Source organism: Aphelocoma coerulescens, chromosome 24 (genome assembly GCF_041296385.1).
Source record: "Aphelocoma coerulescens isolate FSJ_1873_10779 chromosome 24, UR_Acoe_1.0, whole genome shotgun sequence".
Lineage (NCBI taxonomy): Eukaryota > Metazoa > Chordata > Aves > Passeriformes > Corvidae > Aphelocoma > Aphelocoma coerulescens.
In genome coordinates, this window is record NC_091037.1 from 1,304,615 (window position 1) to 1,317,909 (window position 13,295).

A 13,295-nucleotide genomic window follows, 5' to 3' on the forward strand; every position below is an offset into this window, starting at 1 on the left:
AAAATATCCCGATTAAAGGAGATAGGCCTAGCTTCATTCTGTGCTTTCTGACAGCCAGGCCCATGACCTGCAGTGCCACACGTTTCTCCGGGCATTATTCATAGTGTAAGTCCCTTATTCATCCAGCTCCCCACCCACACCTGCTCATCAGAAGGGCAGGAGACCGGCAGGGACATCCAAGCTTGGAGGAGCCCTGCTGCAAAACCCCTTCCTTTTGAGGCTGGGAAGCCTGGGCTGGATCCCTCCGACCCCTCCTGCTCTCAGGATCGCAGCTCACAGAGCGGTTCTGAGCCAGCCCTCACTCCACAGTGCACTCCTCTGTAAATTTCACAGGCATGAGTGGTTTTGGGGGGTTTTTGTTCGCTTTTTGTGCCTCTGCAGGCTTTGCATGCTGAGTGCCAGGGGTGGCCAAGCACTGAGCTGCACCCCCAGACAGCCCTTACCCAGCTGTGCCCCCTTGAGCTGCTGCGTCCGCTTCAGAAAGGGATTCTCAGAAAACACCTCCAGGAATCATTCATTGCTTGCTAGAAAGCCACCGATGGAGAGCAAGTTCCAGAGAACAGGGTGTGTGGCTTGACCCCAGCAGCCCGATGGTAAATGTCAGCGTGCACAGCAGCTCCCAGGGGAAATCCTCACCTTCCCTGATGGTAACTGCTGCTGTGAACCCTCCCAGCCAGCAAAGAGGAGCTAAAACACACAGCCAGAGCCAGCTCCACCAGCCCAGGAGAGCTGCTCCAACCTCCAGGCATGAGGGAATTGGGATGAGGATCACTCTGCTCTGCTCTGTCCTGCGGCAGGGCTGTACAGAACCAGCCCTCCGGCCCCATCCCTGCCCTGCTCGGTGCAGCATCACCTGTGTGACCCTGCTGTCACCTTGCAAAAGCTTCCTGAGGGACACCAGGAAGGGAAATGCACAGACCCAGGTGCTCCTGGCCTGCGTTTCTTTGCACTGTGTCCACAGGGAGGCATTTCAGGGTCAGCCACATCACCCCCAGCTCACACTGTCCCCTCACCTGCCTCTCCCGTGGCACCTGGCAGTGCCCTCCCTGCAGAGCTCAGGAGCCAGCCCGAGTCCCACTTGCCATGCAAGCATTCTGCAGAACTCTCGTTCCTCCTCAGCCTCTTTCATCTTCCCCTAAACTGCCAACCACTTCTCCCAAGCCTCTGAACCGCCTCACCCACAGGACCAGCCCCACAGCGGTGTTTCCACAAAACTCCCCTTTCCTGGGTTTTGGTCCCGTTGCTTTTAATTGTCATCACCTTACACAAAACAGTCTGTGGTTTTGTGTGGGACTGACTGTGCTTCATCTCGACGCCTCTGTTCAGTGGCTGCCCAGTGACCCCGGGGCCAAGAGCAGAGTGGCAGGACATCAGCTGGTCTGCCCAGGGCAGGGGGATAAACCCAAGGCAGGGAGGGCATCTGCTGCTGGTGCTCTGGCCAGGCTGAAAGTTTGTGGAAGCCCTTGGCCTTCAGCAGAAAGGATAAGTCAGGGAAAGCAGGAGAAATCTCCCACTTCAGGCATTTAAGATGGTTCTTCAAAGAGGGGCCTGCATGTCTGTGCCCTCTATGATGCTCTCTGAGTCTGTCCAGACCACTTTCGGTTTCTCTTGTCTGTATCCTTTCCACTAACTCCTCAGTGGGAAATTCCTCTTTTTGAGAAAAATCACGTTCCACCACATGAGGGCCCCAGGAAAGCCCTCAAGCAAGCTCTGAGGCAAAGCAGAGCACTCGCAGCCTGATGGGAGGTGATCGAGGTCCCAGCATCGCCAGGCAGGCAGGACATCGCCGTGGGGCCAGGGGTCACAGACACACGGGGGGGCTACCAGAGCCTCAGGAACAGTGGCAGCCCCTGTTTGACACTGGATTCTCGATGTCACCCCTGTGCCAGGGTGTTTGCAGGACACGGGATAGCCCAGAGGTTGTTACTCAGCCCCAGAAATGGAGAAAGGGGAATTGCAGGCTGAGGTAGAAGGCTGAACCCAAAGGAAGGGAAAGCCAGAACCCTCTCCTGGGACTCCAGGGCTGGTTAGAACCTGGCTGGATTTACTGCTGGCAGAACAGGACACAGTGCTGCGCTCAGTAAAACCCCTGAGCCAGGTCACCCTCAGTGCTAACACTCACCTGTGCCGTGCTTTTAACATCTCATTTCACACCAAAGCAGCAGAGACATCATTCACTTGTACTTGCCTTTCTCAGCACGGCCCTGCTTTGCTCAGAAAAGCCCCCAGAATTCTTCCTGTCAAGCTCTGTCGGAAATGCCCGGCCTGGGCTGAGGCTTTGGCTGGGGTGAGTGGGTGGACAGCAAAGAGAAGTGGAAGCGGCTGCTCAGTCACTTTGCTGGCGCTGTTCGAACGCCTCTGAGACGTCACTGAGCCAGCCCCCGGGGGAAAAACGAGCGCTCAGCTGCCGCCGGGACAGAGCCCAGCCACGCGCTCGCCCTGCTGCCACGGAGGATGCTGAGCGGCCATGGTCCCCTCTGCCACTGCCCTGGCACTGTGCCTGGCACTGCTCCTTGCCTGCCCGACGCGCGGTGAGTCTCTTGTGCCGGCTTTCGTCTTCCTGCTGGCTGGGGCTGAGCCCCACGGCTCCGGGTGCGCTCCTTGGAAAGGGGGAGCAGACAGAGAGGGGGTTGGAGCCACAGCCTGGACACCTTGGCTGGGTGTTCAGCCCTCAGATCAGTGCTTTGGAGCAGGGCATGCTCATCGATTGCCTTTCATTGCTGCTTGGGAGCCTAAAGGCTCAACGAGGGGCACCAGCCTGGCTTGTCCGCACTGGTGTGACCACGAGGGGCCATGGTCACTGGGGACACAGTGCTGGGCTGGGTGTTTGCAGCAGACAGCAGCTGCTGGGGAAACCTGCAAGGGAATGGTGGCAGATGTACAAGTGAGGCTTTTCTGCCAGGTGACAATACCGAGATCAGGCAGGAGGTGTGAAAAAGTCTGGTTTCATCCAGGCAGCAGATGAGCAAAACAGGAAAGCCGAGTCCAAACAGAGCTGATGGCAAATGGCAGGGGATGAGGGATGCAAATACAGCTCCTTTCTTGGGGCAGAAAAGCACCGAGAAGCTCCAGCTGGGCTGTCCTCAAAGAAAGAGGAAGGAGAAGAGAGGGATGAGTAAATCCTGAAAGTCAGAAAGAAATCTGGGCAAAGGCTTGCACGTTTCGGGTGGTCAGTGCTGTCACGTCACCCATCACGGGGCGATGCTCCAGGAGGCTGTCCCAAGGCTGTCCCTGTGGGGCTGGTGGGACAGGGCTGTGCAGCCTCCCCGAGCTCACCGTGTGTCCCACAGGTGAGGGGCTGGCCAGCCCCCGGCACGTGCGCTTCACCGCGGAGGTGGCGCGGCACCTGCTGAGGTGGGAGCCGGGACACGGCTCCCCCAGCAGCGCCCGCTACGACGTGGAGTACACAGTGTGAGTAACACGAGGGGAGACACGGGGGTCCTGCCCTGCCAGGATCTGATTCCAGCTCTCTGCTCACCCCTGGTGCTTCTCCCCGCAGCTATGGCTCAAGTGTCCACTGGACAGCCATCCCAGAGTGCGGGAAGACCTCAGAACACTCCTGTGACCTCACCTACTACACCCTGGACTCTGAGCGGCGCTACTACGCGCGGGTCAGAGCCGTGTCTGGGAGCCTCACGTCCCGCTGGCAAAGGACCAGTGCCTTCTCCCCACAGGAAGGTGGGCTGGGGTTTGCCTCTGTCCACACTGCGCTGGGGTTGGTGGGGTCAGGGTGCCAAACTGCTTGGGAAGAGCAGTGGGACGAACGAACGCAGGGATATTCCCCTCCACACCTCCCTGGAGGGCAGGCGGGCTGCACAGGGGGATGGGTGGGACAGTCACAGCTCAGCCTGGAGCTGCAAAGGCTGAGAGCTGTGAACAGGAAACAGCCCTGACCTGCTGTTGTGACTGATCTGCTTCCAGCCGGCCTGCGCCTGGCGGGCAAGAGCCTCTCCGTGAGGGGCAACTCCATCCAGGTGCGGCTGCAGCTGCTCCTCCGCTCCGGGAACATCACCGTGGAGTACAGTGACCTCCAGAAGGAAATGACCCAGTACCACGTGCACGTCAGGAGGACACAGGACAACCACACGGTGAGAGGAGTTGCTGCTCCCATGTTGTCCCCATCTGTCCCACAGGGTGCTGCTCAAGTGGAAAAACAGATTGCTAAAGCACGGTCTTCCGTAGGAGTAAATGCTGAGCTTTCTCACAGCCACAGCAGCACAGAGAGGTTTCTCTGCATGTTTTATGGCAGAGTTTTCCAGCTCTAGTGGGGATTTTGGGTCTATCTGCTGTCATCATTAGCACAACACACCCTGGGGACTTTCCTCAGGGGACAGCGGAGGAGGAGGAGGGAGGAAAGCAGGAGCTGGGGGCTCTCAGGTGCCAGCCTGTGCTCTGTTTGTCGCAGTTCAGAGTGCTGGAGAAGAGTGCAGAGTTCACCATCAGTGACCTGTTCTGGGTGACAGAGTACTGCGTGAGCGTGGAGCCCAGCATGGCCAACAGGCCCGTCCCCGCCACGCGCACCGACGAGCAGTGCGTCACCACCGGCCACAGGGACGGTAAGTGGCACCCAGGGAAGGGGGGAATCACGAGATCCAGATCCCCCCCAGCCTCCTGGCCCTGGGGACGTGGGGGTCCACGCCAGGGCAGCCTCTCTGTGCTGTGTGCACTGAGGAATCCCCCTCTCCCCCCTCTCACCTGGTCACGTCCTCTCTTGCAGGGAGCGCAGAGCTTCTCCCGGGCATCCTCAGCTCCTCCTTCATCATCCTGTTGCTGCTGGGCCTCCTGGGGGCTCTGCTGGCACGCACCTACATAAGGAAACCTGTGAGGACACCGTCTGTCCTGGTAAGGCAGGGACAGTGCCGTGGCACCCTCTGCAGCCAGAGCAAGGCTGCAGCCTGGGGAGTGCTTGCAGAGGCGGGCACCAACCAGGGGTGAAGCACAGCTCACTCGCCCCTTTCTCTCCCTCCCAGAAGTCCTTCATGAAGCAGAGCTCGCTCTGGGTGGAGCATGAGCCCCCATCCTCAGGCAGCCTGGACGCAGACGCCATCCAGCAGCTCTTCCTGGGCCAGAAGGAGTCGCAGCCGGACAGCAGCCCTGACGGCAGCACCAGCACAGCCCAGCTGTCCCTGGAGCAGGGCTGGAAGCTCCCAGCATGGCCCAAGGACCAGCTGGGGCCCACGGGGAGCAGAGACAGCAGCAGCACCAGCACCGACAGCGGCATCTGCCTGCACATCCCCTCCTCCTCCTCCTCCCTGAGCTGCTCCGCAGGCCCCGAGCCCCAGGGCTACAGGCAGCAGCTGCCCACTGCTGAGGACAGTGGGGTGGGCTTGGAGAGCCCCTGCCCTGCTCCTGGCTGCTCCTCTGGCAGCGGGAATGCCAGCCCAGGGGAGCCCGGGCTCTCGCCCACCATCCAGGAAGACGTGGAGTTCCGGGGGTACCTGCAGCAGTCCAAGGGCACCGTGCAGCCAGAGCAGGCCCCGGACAAGGGAATGCCCCTCCTGGGCTGTGCAGGGTCCGTGCAGGGCCTGGGCAGCACCGACACCGTGCTGGACATTGAGTGCTCCGAGCTGGCCGTGTCCAAAGGGTATTTGAAGCAGTCCTCACCTGAGCATCCCCTCACGCAGGACCTTGCTCCATGGGGAGCCCCTGCCTGGGACTTTTCCAGCCAGATGGGGCCCCAAGCCCCCACTCTGCTGAGCTGGGCAGCTCCAGGTGTTCCATTGACCTCCAAAGCCAGCCCTGAGCTCCTGAAAGCTCCCTTCGACCTCACCATCTTTGACAACACTGCCTTCCTGGAGACGCTGCCGCTCGTCTCCAGCCTCAGCTCCGACTGGATCACGCTGCCCATCAAGCCCCTGACCTGGCTCAGTGGGGACAGCAAGGACAGCCGCCTGTGACCCGTCCTGGGGGCCACCAGCCCTGCACACTGACCAACTACCTCATCTGCCACTGGATAAGCTACCGCCAACCCCTGAATGTTCACGGTGCCGGGCCCAGTCGTGGCCCAGGAGCACCAGCTCGCCCTTGGTGGGGCTGCTTTGGCCCCGGTCCTGCTGTGGGCAGCCCCCAGTGCGTCCCTCCAGCCAGTCCAGCTAATGGGAGACAGGGACAGGCTGTGCTGGAGGGGCTCATCCCGACCTCCTTGGGCCACCAAGGATACACACCAGGGCACCTCTGCCTTGTCTGCCCTCAGCAACCCAGCACAGGGCGCAGGGCCACTCTCAGGGCCTGGGGCAGATCTGTGCTTCCACTTCCCCCTTTCCTCAGCCAGCACTGGGCTCTTCCTGCTGATGTCCACACTTCTGATGCCATCCCGGACTTTCACAACATGGACACCAAAAGCAGATGTCAGCCTGACATCACACCCTGCTGCTGATAGCACAGGGTTCCTGCCCTGCCTGACCTCTCATGGATGGACCGAGGGACTTTTCTGACCCTACAGAGACCCTTCAGCATCCAGCCCCTCTGGGAGAGCCCCAGAACAGGATACAGGATGCACCTACAAGCCCAGCATGAGCCAGGGCAGTCCTACCCACACTATGGTCTGTGTTCTGCCACTGTTGGACACAGACATTATTTATTGCATCTCACTTGTAAATACAGAAAGGATGTGATGTTATTTATTTGGTCCACTTGTCTGTTCATCCTCTCCTAAGGCCAAGCTGAGCTTTCTGTTTCCAGATTTGGACATTCCCCATCAGCAAAGAGCAATGTGCCTTTGCCTCACATGGGGAAGAGCATTTCCACATCACAACTGGGAAAAAGGAGAACCAAGAGCTTCTCACGCACCTGAGTTCCCGGGTGGTTGTCCCTGGGGAATTTGTGGGAGCACTCACCAGAGGAGCAGCAGGGAAAAGGAGCTGGGCTGCTCCCGGTGATTCCACAGGGATGCACATCCCATGGGACAGCGCGTGGGGACATCACCAGGGGAGACAGGAGCAGAACAAATCAAACCCAGGGGTGGAGGGAACCAGCGAAGGCAACGATCAGGGCTCTGCTCTGCTCAGCAACGTGGTGTTCGGTCATAGGCTGGGCCCGATGATCTCAGAGGTCTTTTCCAAACGAATTGATTCTGTGATGCTGTGAGCAGGTGTCGTCAGAATGGAAACAGGATGAGACGGAACAGCTCACTCTAGGTCACCTTCCAGCTCACAGGGAAGGTTTTCCAAAAGTGACTCCGTTTCCAAGAACCTTCACGGTCCCAGTAAAACTGCTGGTTGAAACCCTCCTCGGGGAGGTGTTTTTCAGGTGAAGGGGTTTTGGTTTTATTTTCAGGTTTTCCAGCACAGGCAGGAGGAGGGGGCTGATGCTTGCTGTGTTTTCTTCTCTTACATGTCACATGGCACTGCTCGCATGTGAGATCCATCCCTTCATCCCACAGGAATGTGGAGGGCACTGGAAGCCTCCTCCTGCCCCTCCACTGGCCCCATCTCTTCTGTCTCTGCATATTTTGGGGGTTGGAGCTTTTTGCTTTCTTTTTAATTTTTTTCAACTTCCTCTGGAAAATGGAGTCATCAGACTCGTTGCTTTTTTCTTGTTGTTTTTCTTTTAAATGCCGCTGACGTCAGGCCTTGTGGCCGGATCCTGCGTTGTGCAGAGCTCTGCCAGATCCTGCTCACCACGGAGGGCTCCCAGGCCCCAGGGAGTGGCACTTTCCCCTCTCCATGAGCTCCCAGGCCCCAGAGGGCGGCACTTCCCCCTCTCCATGAGCAGTCAGAGCTCTCCTTTCAACCAGGAGAAAGCCACAAACCACACGGTTTAGCTTCGACAGCCGCAAGCACAGATGGTCCCCCTGACTCCACAGAAATCCCACTCAGTCCTCACGGGTTTCCCTACACACAACCATGTGGGCCTCATGAGGTTTTTCTTCCTTTTTCTTCTGATAGAAATTTGCAAAGAAATGGTCCCAAGGCCCCCTGTGCCTCGCCAGCCCCCGCTGGCCAAGCAGGGCCCCTCTCCGTGGCCACAGAAGCTTCCCACGGCTGCTCTCCTGCTCCAGGCACTTCCACAGCCACTTGTTCTGCTGAGTCCGAAGGCAATTGGTACAAAAAATCCAGGAGGAACTCCACAGGGGCCTTCTGAGGTGTTTCCTTGCACTGGCAGTGCAGAGAACCAGCTTCCATGTTGGTGCAGATGCTGGATGGAGGAGGAGGAGGTCCGAGCCAGATTTCCCGTTCCCTCTGAGCCAGATTTCCCGTTCCCTCTGAGCCAGATTTCCCGTTCCCTCATGGTGTCTTCTGCAGTTGCACAAATCCAGTCACAATCTGGGGCTCCTGGCCCTCCTCCTCAGCTGGTTCCCTAAGAACAGTCTGCTCCCAGGTCTCTGGGCATGCAGGAGGCTGGGGGGTCTCTGGGCCGTGGGGAATGGGGCTGTTTCCTCCAGGAGGAGTGCTGAGGAATCCTGGGATAAGGCTGCATGCTCTTCCTCATCCCAAGCAAGGGGAGGCCAGTGCCAGCCCCAGGCACCTCCTGTGCTCCCATGGCTGTGGAGGACCAGCGAGAGAACTGCAGATGGAGGAGCTGCTCAGGGAAATTTTGGAGTTTCCCTCTCTGAAGATATCCCAAACCCATCTGGATGCGTTCCTGTGTCACTGCTCACGTGGCCTTGGACAGAGGGGGGCTGGACCAGATATTCTCCAAAGGTCCCTTCCAACCCCAGCGATTCTGTGATTCCGTGAGGCTTTTTTAGCAACAGAAACTGCACCATTGCCATTTCAGTCGAAATCCAACAATTCAGGGGCTGTTTATTACAGAAGTGAAAATGGAGGAATTCCCCCCAGCCGGTTTTGGTTGCTTTTTCTGTTGATGCTGGGTGGTGGGTGAGAGGCAGCGAGAGGAAGCGCTGCAAGAGCACCCGGGCTCCAACCTCATCCCTCTGTCCCTGGCCACACGTCCCATCCCAGGGACAGCCAGGAAGGAAACACAAACCAAAGCCTGTGCGGGGAGAAACCAAAACCAGAGCCCAAGGAAATCCCCTGGAGCCCCCCAGCCACAGGCAGGACTTTTGCTGGAAAACCCGTGAGACTGTCCTGGGGAAAGCTGCCATGCCCAGGGGCTACAAGGCAGCACAGAGGCTTTGGGGCACGGCACTGGGGGACAGGGGGGGACAGGGGGATGCCCTACCTGCTCACCAGCCCAGCTCCCACCTCACGGCCCCTGGTTGTGGAAGGGCTCGTAGCCGCTGCCCGAGGTGCCCAGTGAGCCACTGATGCTGAAGGGTGGCACCAGCTCCAGTGCCACCGACCCCAGCCCGCTGCAGGGAAAGCAGAGAGGTTACCAAGCTGCCTGTCCCCCTCTAGCCCCTGCCAGCCCCCTGGCAACAGCAGAGCTGGGTGGATTTGGGAGTGGGGAGGGTGTGTGACACCTTGGCACTGCACAAAGGGAGCTGCCAGCCTGCCCTGGTCCTCCCATGGTGTCACTCACCGCGAGTGGTAGAGGTTGAAGATGAAGTCAGGCCCTGGGGAGGCAGGAGGAAGAGGAGGGAGAGGTGTCAGAGCCACGTGGTGCCATGAACACACCTCTGCTTTGCCGTGAGTCTGTATGGCGGGGGGGACAGGCAGGACAGCCCGCGGGACAGCACCAGGACATCACCGTGCATCCCTTTCTCACCTCAGAGCGCCCCCAGCTCGGCCCAGAGCCCTCCTGCACCAGGGGACCCCATCCCCCGTGTTCCCCACACCCCAGTCCCTGCAGCCCCATGCTCTGAGCCCTCCCTGCCCTGTCCCTCCTGTCCCCTGCCCTGCCCGTACTCACGGCGCCGGGAGCAGCCCCTCCGGTACCACCGGATGAAGGTGTAGCCAAAACTCGCCAGGATCAGCAGGGCCAGCCCAATGCCCAAGACAACCCAGATCACCTTGATGGGCTCTTGTCCTGGAAAGCAGAGGGAGGAGGGGCTCTGCAGACAGACACCTCCGGGAGCCTGGGGGTCCCGATTGTCCCCTGCAGGGTCAGGACACCTGGGAGCTGGGGTACAACTCTCCGGCGTGCGCTGTCCCCACGGCGGGGAGGGACTGCACCCTGCAGGGCTGTCCAGGATTGTGGCACAGAGATTTTTGCTACTCCCAAAGGCCCATGATGGAGACCACCTCTGTCCCCAGGTGAGCTGGCAGGTGGGACGGTCACTGGGAAAGGAGCTGGTCACCCCGACAATGCTGTATCCCCACTCCTGGTCCCACTCACACCCTCGCGGGGTGATTCTCCTTTCCTGGTGGCTCTGGAGCCGCCGATGCGCGCAGCCAGCCCCGCGCAGCCCCATTTCTGGGCTGGCAGTTCCCTCTAGAGGATGTTCTTGTCAGGACGAGCAGCCTCCTGCCGCCAGCGCCGGGCGGGGAGGGGGAACGGACGGGGCTGTGCGGGACATCTGCGGGCTCTGCACCGCTCCATCCCCCCCAGCCGTGCCGCAGGGTCTGGCAAAATCCGGCACCGACCAGCGATCCTGGCACTGTCAGGACACCAAAGTGCCCAGCACAGCCCCTGAGTATCGATTCCTGTGCTGAGAGCTCTGCTAGGGCTGTGCCAGGAGCGCACAGGGGGTGTGGGCACTGCCCCGCAGCATGGTCAGTGCAGGGCACAGGGACGCGGTTCAGTGCGGCACCGGGAGCGAGGAGACAGCGGAAAGGGATGACCTAAGAGCAGCTAAATTTAGGCAGATGCCATCGGAGTGAGAACATTTCCCCTGTGGTCACGGTGTTTACACAGCGAGCAAGGTCCCCGGGCGTCCTGCAGCCCGCAGCACTCGCTCCACTTGATGGATCCACAAACAGCCGGAGCCGCAGAGCATCGCTCCGCAGCTCCCAGGGTTCGTGCAGAGGAGCAGGACCTGCCTGTCCTGCCCTGCCCCTTCCAGCCGGCGCTCCTGGCAGGGCTCAGGGTACGTGGGCGGCCGGTGTTTCTGCTGGGGCAGGAGCGAGCCGGAGCCCCGGGACCCCCGGTGTGGGTGAGGTCAGGGAGCTGCTGCAGCCGTGACTCACAGCGGGAGCTGCGGAGCAGGCGGAACGTGGTGCAACAGCCTCCCTGAATCAGCCGGCTGCCGAAACTGCCCCGTCCCCACGCCCACTGCCCGTGGGAGGGTGACGGCGCCGTGCCCAGGCCCAGCCCCGTGCCGTGTGTGGGAGGCATCCCTGCCCTGGCACCCTCGGGAGCAGAGATCCCCACATCGCGGGGGATGGCTCCGAGCAGCACTGCTCGGGCAGAGCCACGCCAGCACTGAGCCCCAGCTCACGGGGCAGAGGGGAGGGAGGTCACCAAACCACTGCCCATGCCATGAACATCCCACCTCTGCCCCATGAGGGTGACAAAGGCCACCCACTCACCTGTCCGGGGGTCCATGTCCCGGTGTTTTGCCACAGGAGCTGCTCTCGGTTATCCCAGGCTGGAGGCCGCTGCTGCAGAGCCCTGTGTGCGCTGGAGCCTGGCACGTCCCGCCTGTCCCCTCCTCTCCTGATGGCACAGCTGCCTCACTGGAGCGAGGCTGAGCACCAGTCTTGGCCCACTGGTCCAACTGGTTCGCAGGGAGAAAGCAGAGGAGCTGCAGCAGACATGACAGACAGCACATCGCCGTGCCCAGCCCGCCTGCGTGGGCAGCTCTGCCCTCCCGCTGCTGGAAGAGGCTGAACTGGGAATACTGGGAGCCTGAGGGGCAGGGACACCCTGGACACAGGTGTGTCTAGCTCTGGCAAGGTGCCCGGGTGGCCGTGTCCTCCGACTGCCACCTCCTGGCAAAGACCAGCAGCCAGGAATGTGGCAGAGGCCCATGCAGAACCCAGGCTTGGAGCCTCATGCAGGACCCCAGGGGACAGGGAAGGACGGGGTGACCCTCACCAGCTGCCCCCCGTCAGACATGTCCCAGGATGATGCACTTACAGCTGGACTGGATCCTCTTCTCAAAGTCCCAAATCACGGGGTCAGGCGGGAATCAACTCCTGCTTGTAGAAAGGGAAAACCACCTCCTGTGGCTGCAGGGAAAAGTGGCAAACAAGTACAACCATTAACAGCTGGAAACTGGGCATCCAGGGGCAAAATTCCCCCCTGCTTCGCGCTGCACAGCCTCCGACCCTGCCGTGCCCCACATCAGTGGCAGCGGGCGGCCAGGGCAGGAGCCAAACCCGCAGCAGCCCTGCCCAGGGTGAGGACCTCGGTGCCAAGAGCAGGGGCGATGCCTAGGGCCTGCAGGGCCAGCAGGGCCAGCACAACACTGAGGGGACAACGGGAATTGCAGCCCCCCAGGTCCTGGCAGTGGTCCCAGCCTCTCTGAGCTGGGACCGCTCCTTGCTGGACAGCGGAGACGTCGGGGATGGGGGTGTGTCTGTGCGGCTCGGGGATGCTGGTGGCCACTCAGAGCCCTGGGTCATCCCTGGGTCATCCCTGGGTCATCCCTGCCTGACCCCTGCCTGACCCCAGTGGAGCCAGACTCCCAGAAACCTGTGTCATGCTGGGCTCTGGGGGCAGGGAAGGGTGACTGGCTGCAGCCAGACTCCAGGAAGCAAAGCCCCGGAGCCTGTAACACATCTGCAAACCTGAGCTGCTTCCTCAGAGCCTTCAGAACCTCAAAGGAGGAAGGGCTGTTCCTGCCATGCCACCGCTCCTGGGCTGCTCTCCCTTCCATGGCAGCAGGGCTGGCACTGGGATGCTCTGGGGAGGCTGCCAGGACCTGCCAGGTGCAGCAGCGACCCACAATGTGCCCAGCTCCCACTGCTGCAGCCCCTAAACCATTTTCCAAGCTGAAATCTGCCACAGTAGCACAGGCAGCCTCTGGCTGGACCCTGCATCCCATATTCTCTGGGCATCACATGGACCACGAGGGCTGAGGACGCAAGCCAGACGAGGTCCCCACACCTTCCAGGGGGGCTGGATCCTCAGTGTGAGTGTGGGGAGCTCTGCCCCTTACCTGCAGAGCCACAGGTGGATCCCTGGCCAGGCTGTGGGAGCGGGCAGGATCCCTCTGGCAGGGATGAGCTGGCACAGCGATGGCACAGCTCCCTGAGGTCATGGGTGCTCCGCAGTCTCCCGCTGGCACAGCCACACTCCTGGCAGCAGCAGGACCGTTGGGAAAGCCGGATTAGCACAGGGGAAGGGGGTAATTGACTGCTCGGCACATCCTGCGCACCCAGCACCTGCAGCATGAGGGTGCAGAGGGCAGCCCGCAGCCTCCCCGACCCCAGACCAGTCCCTGGGCCACCCCCACCCTGCTGGGGCAGTGGGTTCTGCACCATCAGCCTTCCTCCCACCCTGCCAGGCTAAGGCAAATTGCTCCATCCCAGAGGGGTTGATTATTCCTGGATAACCACAGATCCACG

At 60.7% G+C, this 13,295-nt stretch overlaps 3 protein-coding genes across 3 annotated transcripts in view; 1 reads left to right on the forward strand and 2 right to left on the reverse strand.

Annotated features, from left to right (window-relative positions):
- Positions 1–5,700, reverse strand: part of FXYD6 (FXYD domain containing ion transport regulator 6) — a 30,294-nt gene extending 24,594 nt beyond the window's left edge. The window contains exon 1 of the mRNA XM_068994716.1: positions 5,691–5,700. The gene's annotated coding sequence lies outside the window, so the exon portion shown is untranslated. The remainder of the gene's footprint in view (positions 1–5,690) is intronic.
- IL10RA (interleukin 10 receptor subunit alpha) lies at positions 2,387–6,750 on the forward strand. Its single transcript, XM_068994713.1, has 7 exons — positions 2,387–2,531; positions 3,291–3,411; positions 3,500–3,678; positions 3,922–4,088; positions 4,406–4,556; positions 4,718–4,842; positions 4,971–6,750. Exons 1-7 carry the CDS (start codon positions 2,468–2,470, stop codon positions 5,895–5,897), a joined length of 1,734 nt encoding a protein of 577 aa, XP_068850814.1. The 5' UTR covers positions 2,387–2,467; the 3' UTR covers positions 5,898–6,750.
- A 2,397-nt stretch (positions 6,751–9,147) lies between these two features.
- On the reverse strand, positions 9,148–11,328 carry SMIM35 (small integral membrane protein 35). The gene is made up of 4 exons (XM_068994653.1): positions 11,313–11,328; positions 9,754–9,870; positions 9,424–9,457; positions 9,148–9,253 (listed from the first exon to the last, which is right to left on the reverse strand). Exons 1-4 carry the CDS (start codon positions 11,326–11,328, stop codon positions 9,148–9,150), a joined length of 273 nt encoding a protein of 90 aa, XP_068850754.1.
- Positions 11,329–13,295: the final 1,967 nt, after the last annotated feature.

What these genes read in the sequence shown, in the direction of transcription:
- IL10RA (XM_068994713.1), top strand. Translation starts at nt 2,468, where the DNA reads ATGGTCCCCTCTGCCACTGCCCTGGCACTGTGCCTGGCACTGCTCCTT. An exon ending in GGACACAGGACAACCACACG is followed by an intron (nt 4,089 to 4,405) that starts GTGAGAGGAGTT and finishes TGTTTGTCGCAG; the next exon opens with TTCAGAGTGCTGGAGAAGAG. An exon ending in TGAGGACACCGTCTGTCCTG is followed by an intron (nt 4,843 to 4,970) that starts GTAAGGCAGGGA and finishes TCTCCCTCCCAG; the next exon opens with AAGTCCTTCATGAAGCAGAG.
- SMIM35 (XM_068994653.1), bottom strand. An exon ending in GAGGGGCTGCTCCCGGCGCC is followed by an intron (nt 9,458 to 9,753) that starts GTGAGTACGGGC and finishes CTGCCTCCCCAG; the next exon opens with GGCCTGACTTCATCTTCAAC. An exon ending in TTCAACCTCTACCACTCGCG is followed by an intron (nt 9,254 to 9,423) that starts GTGAGTGACACC and finishes CTTTCCCTGCAG; the next exon opens with CGGGCTGGGGTCGGTGGCAC.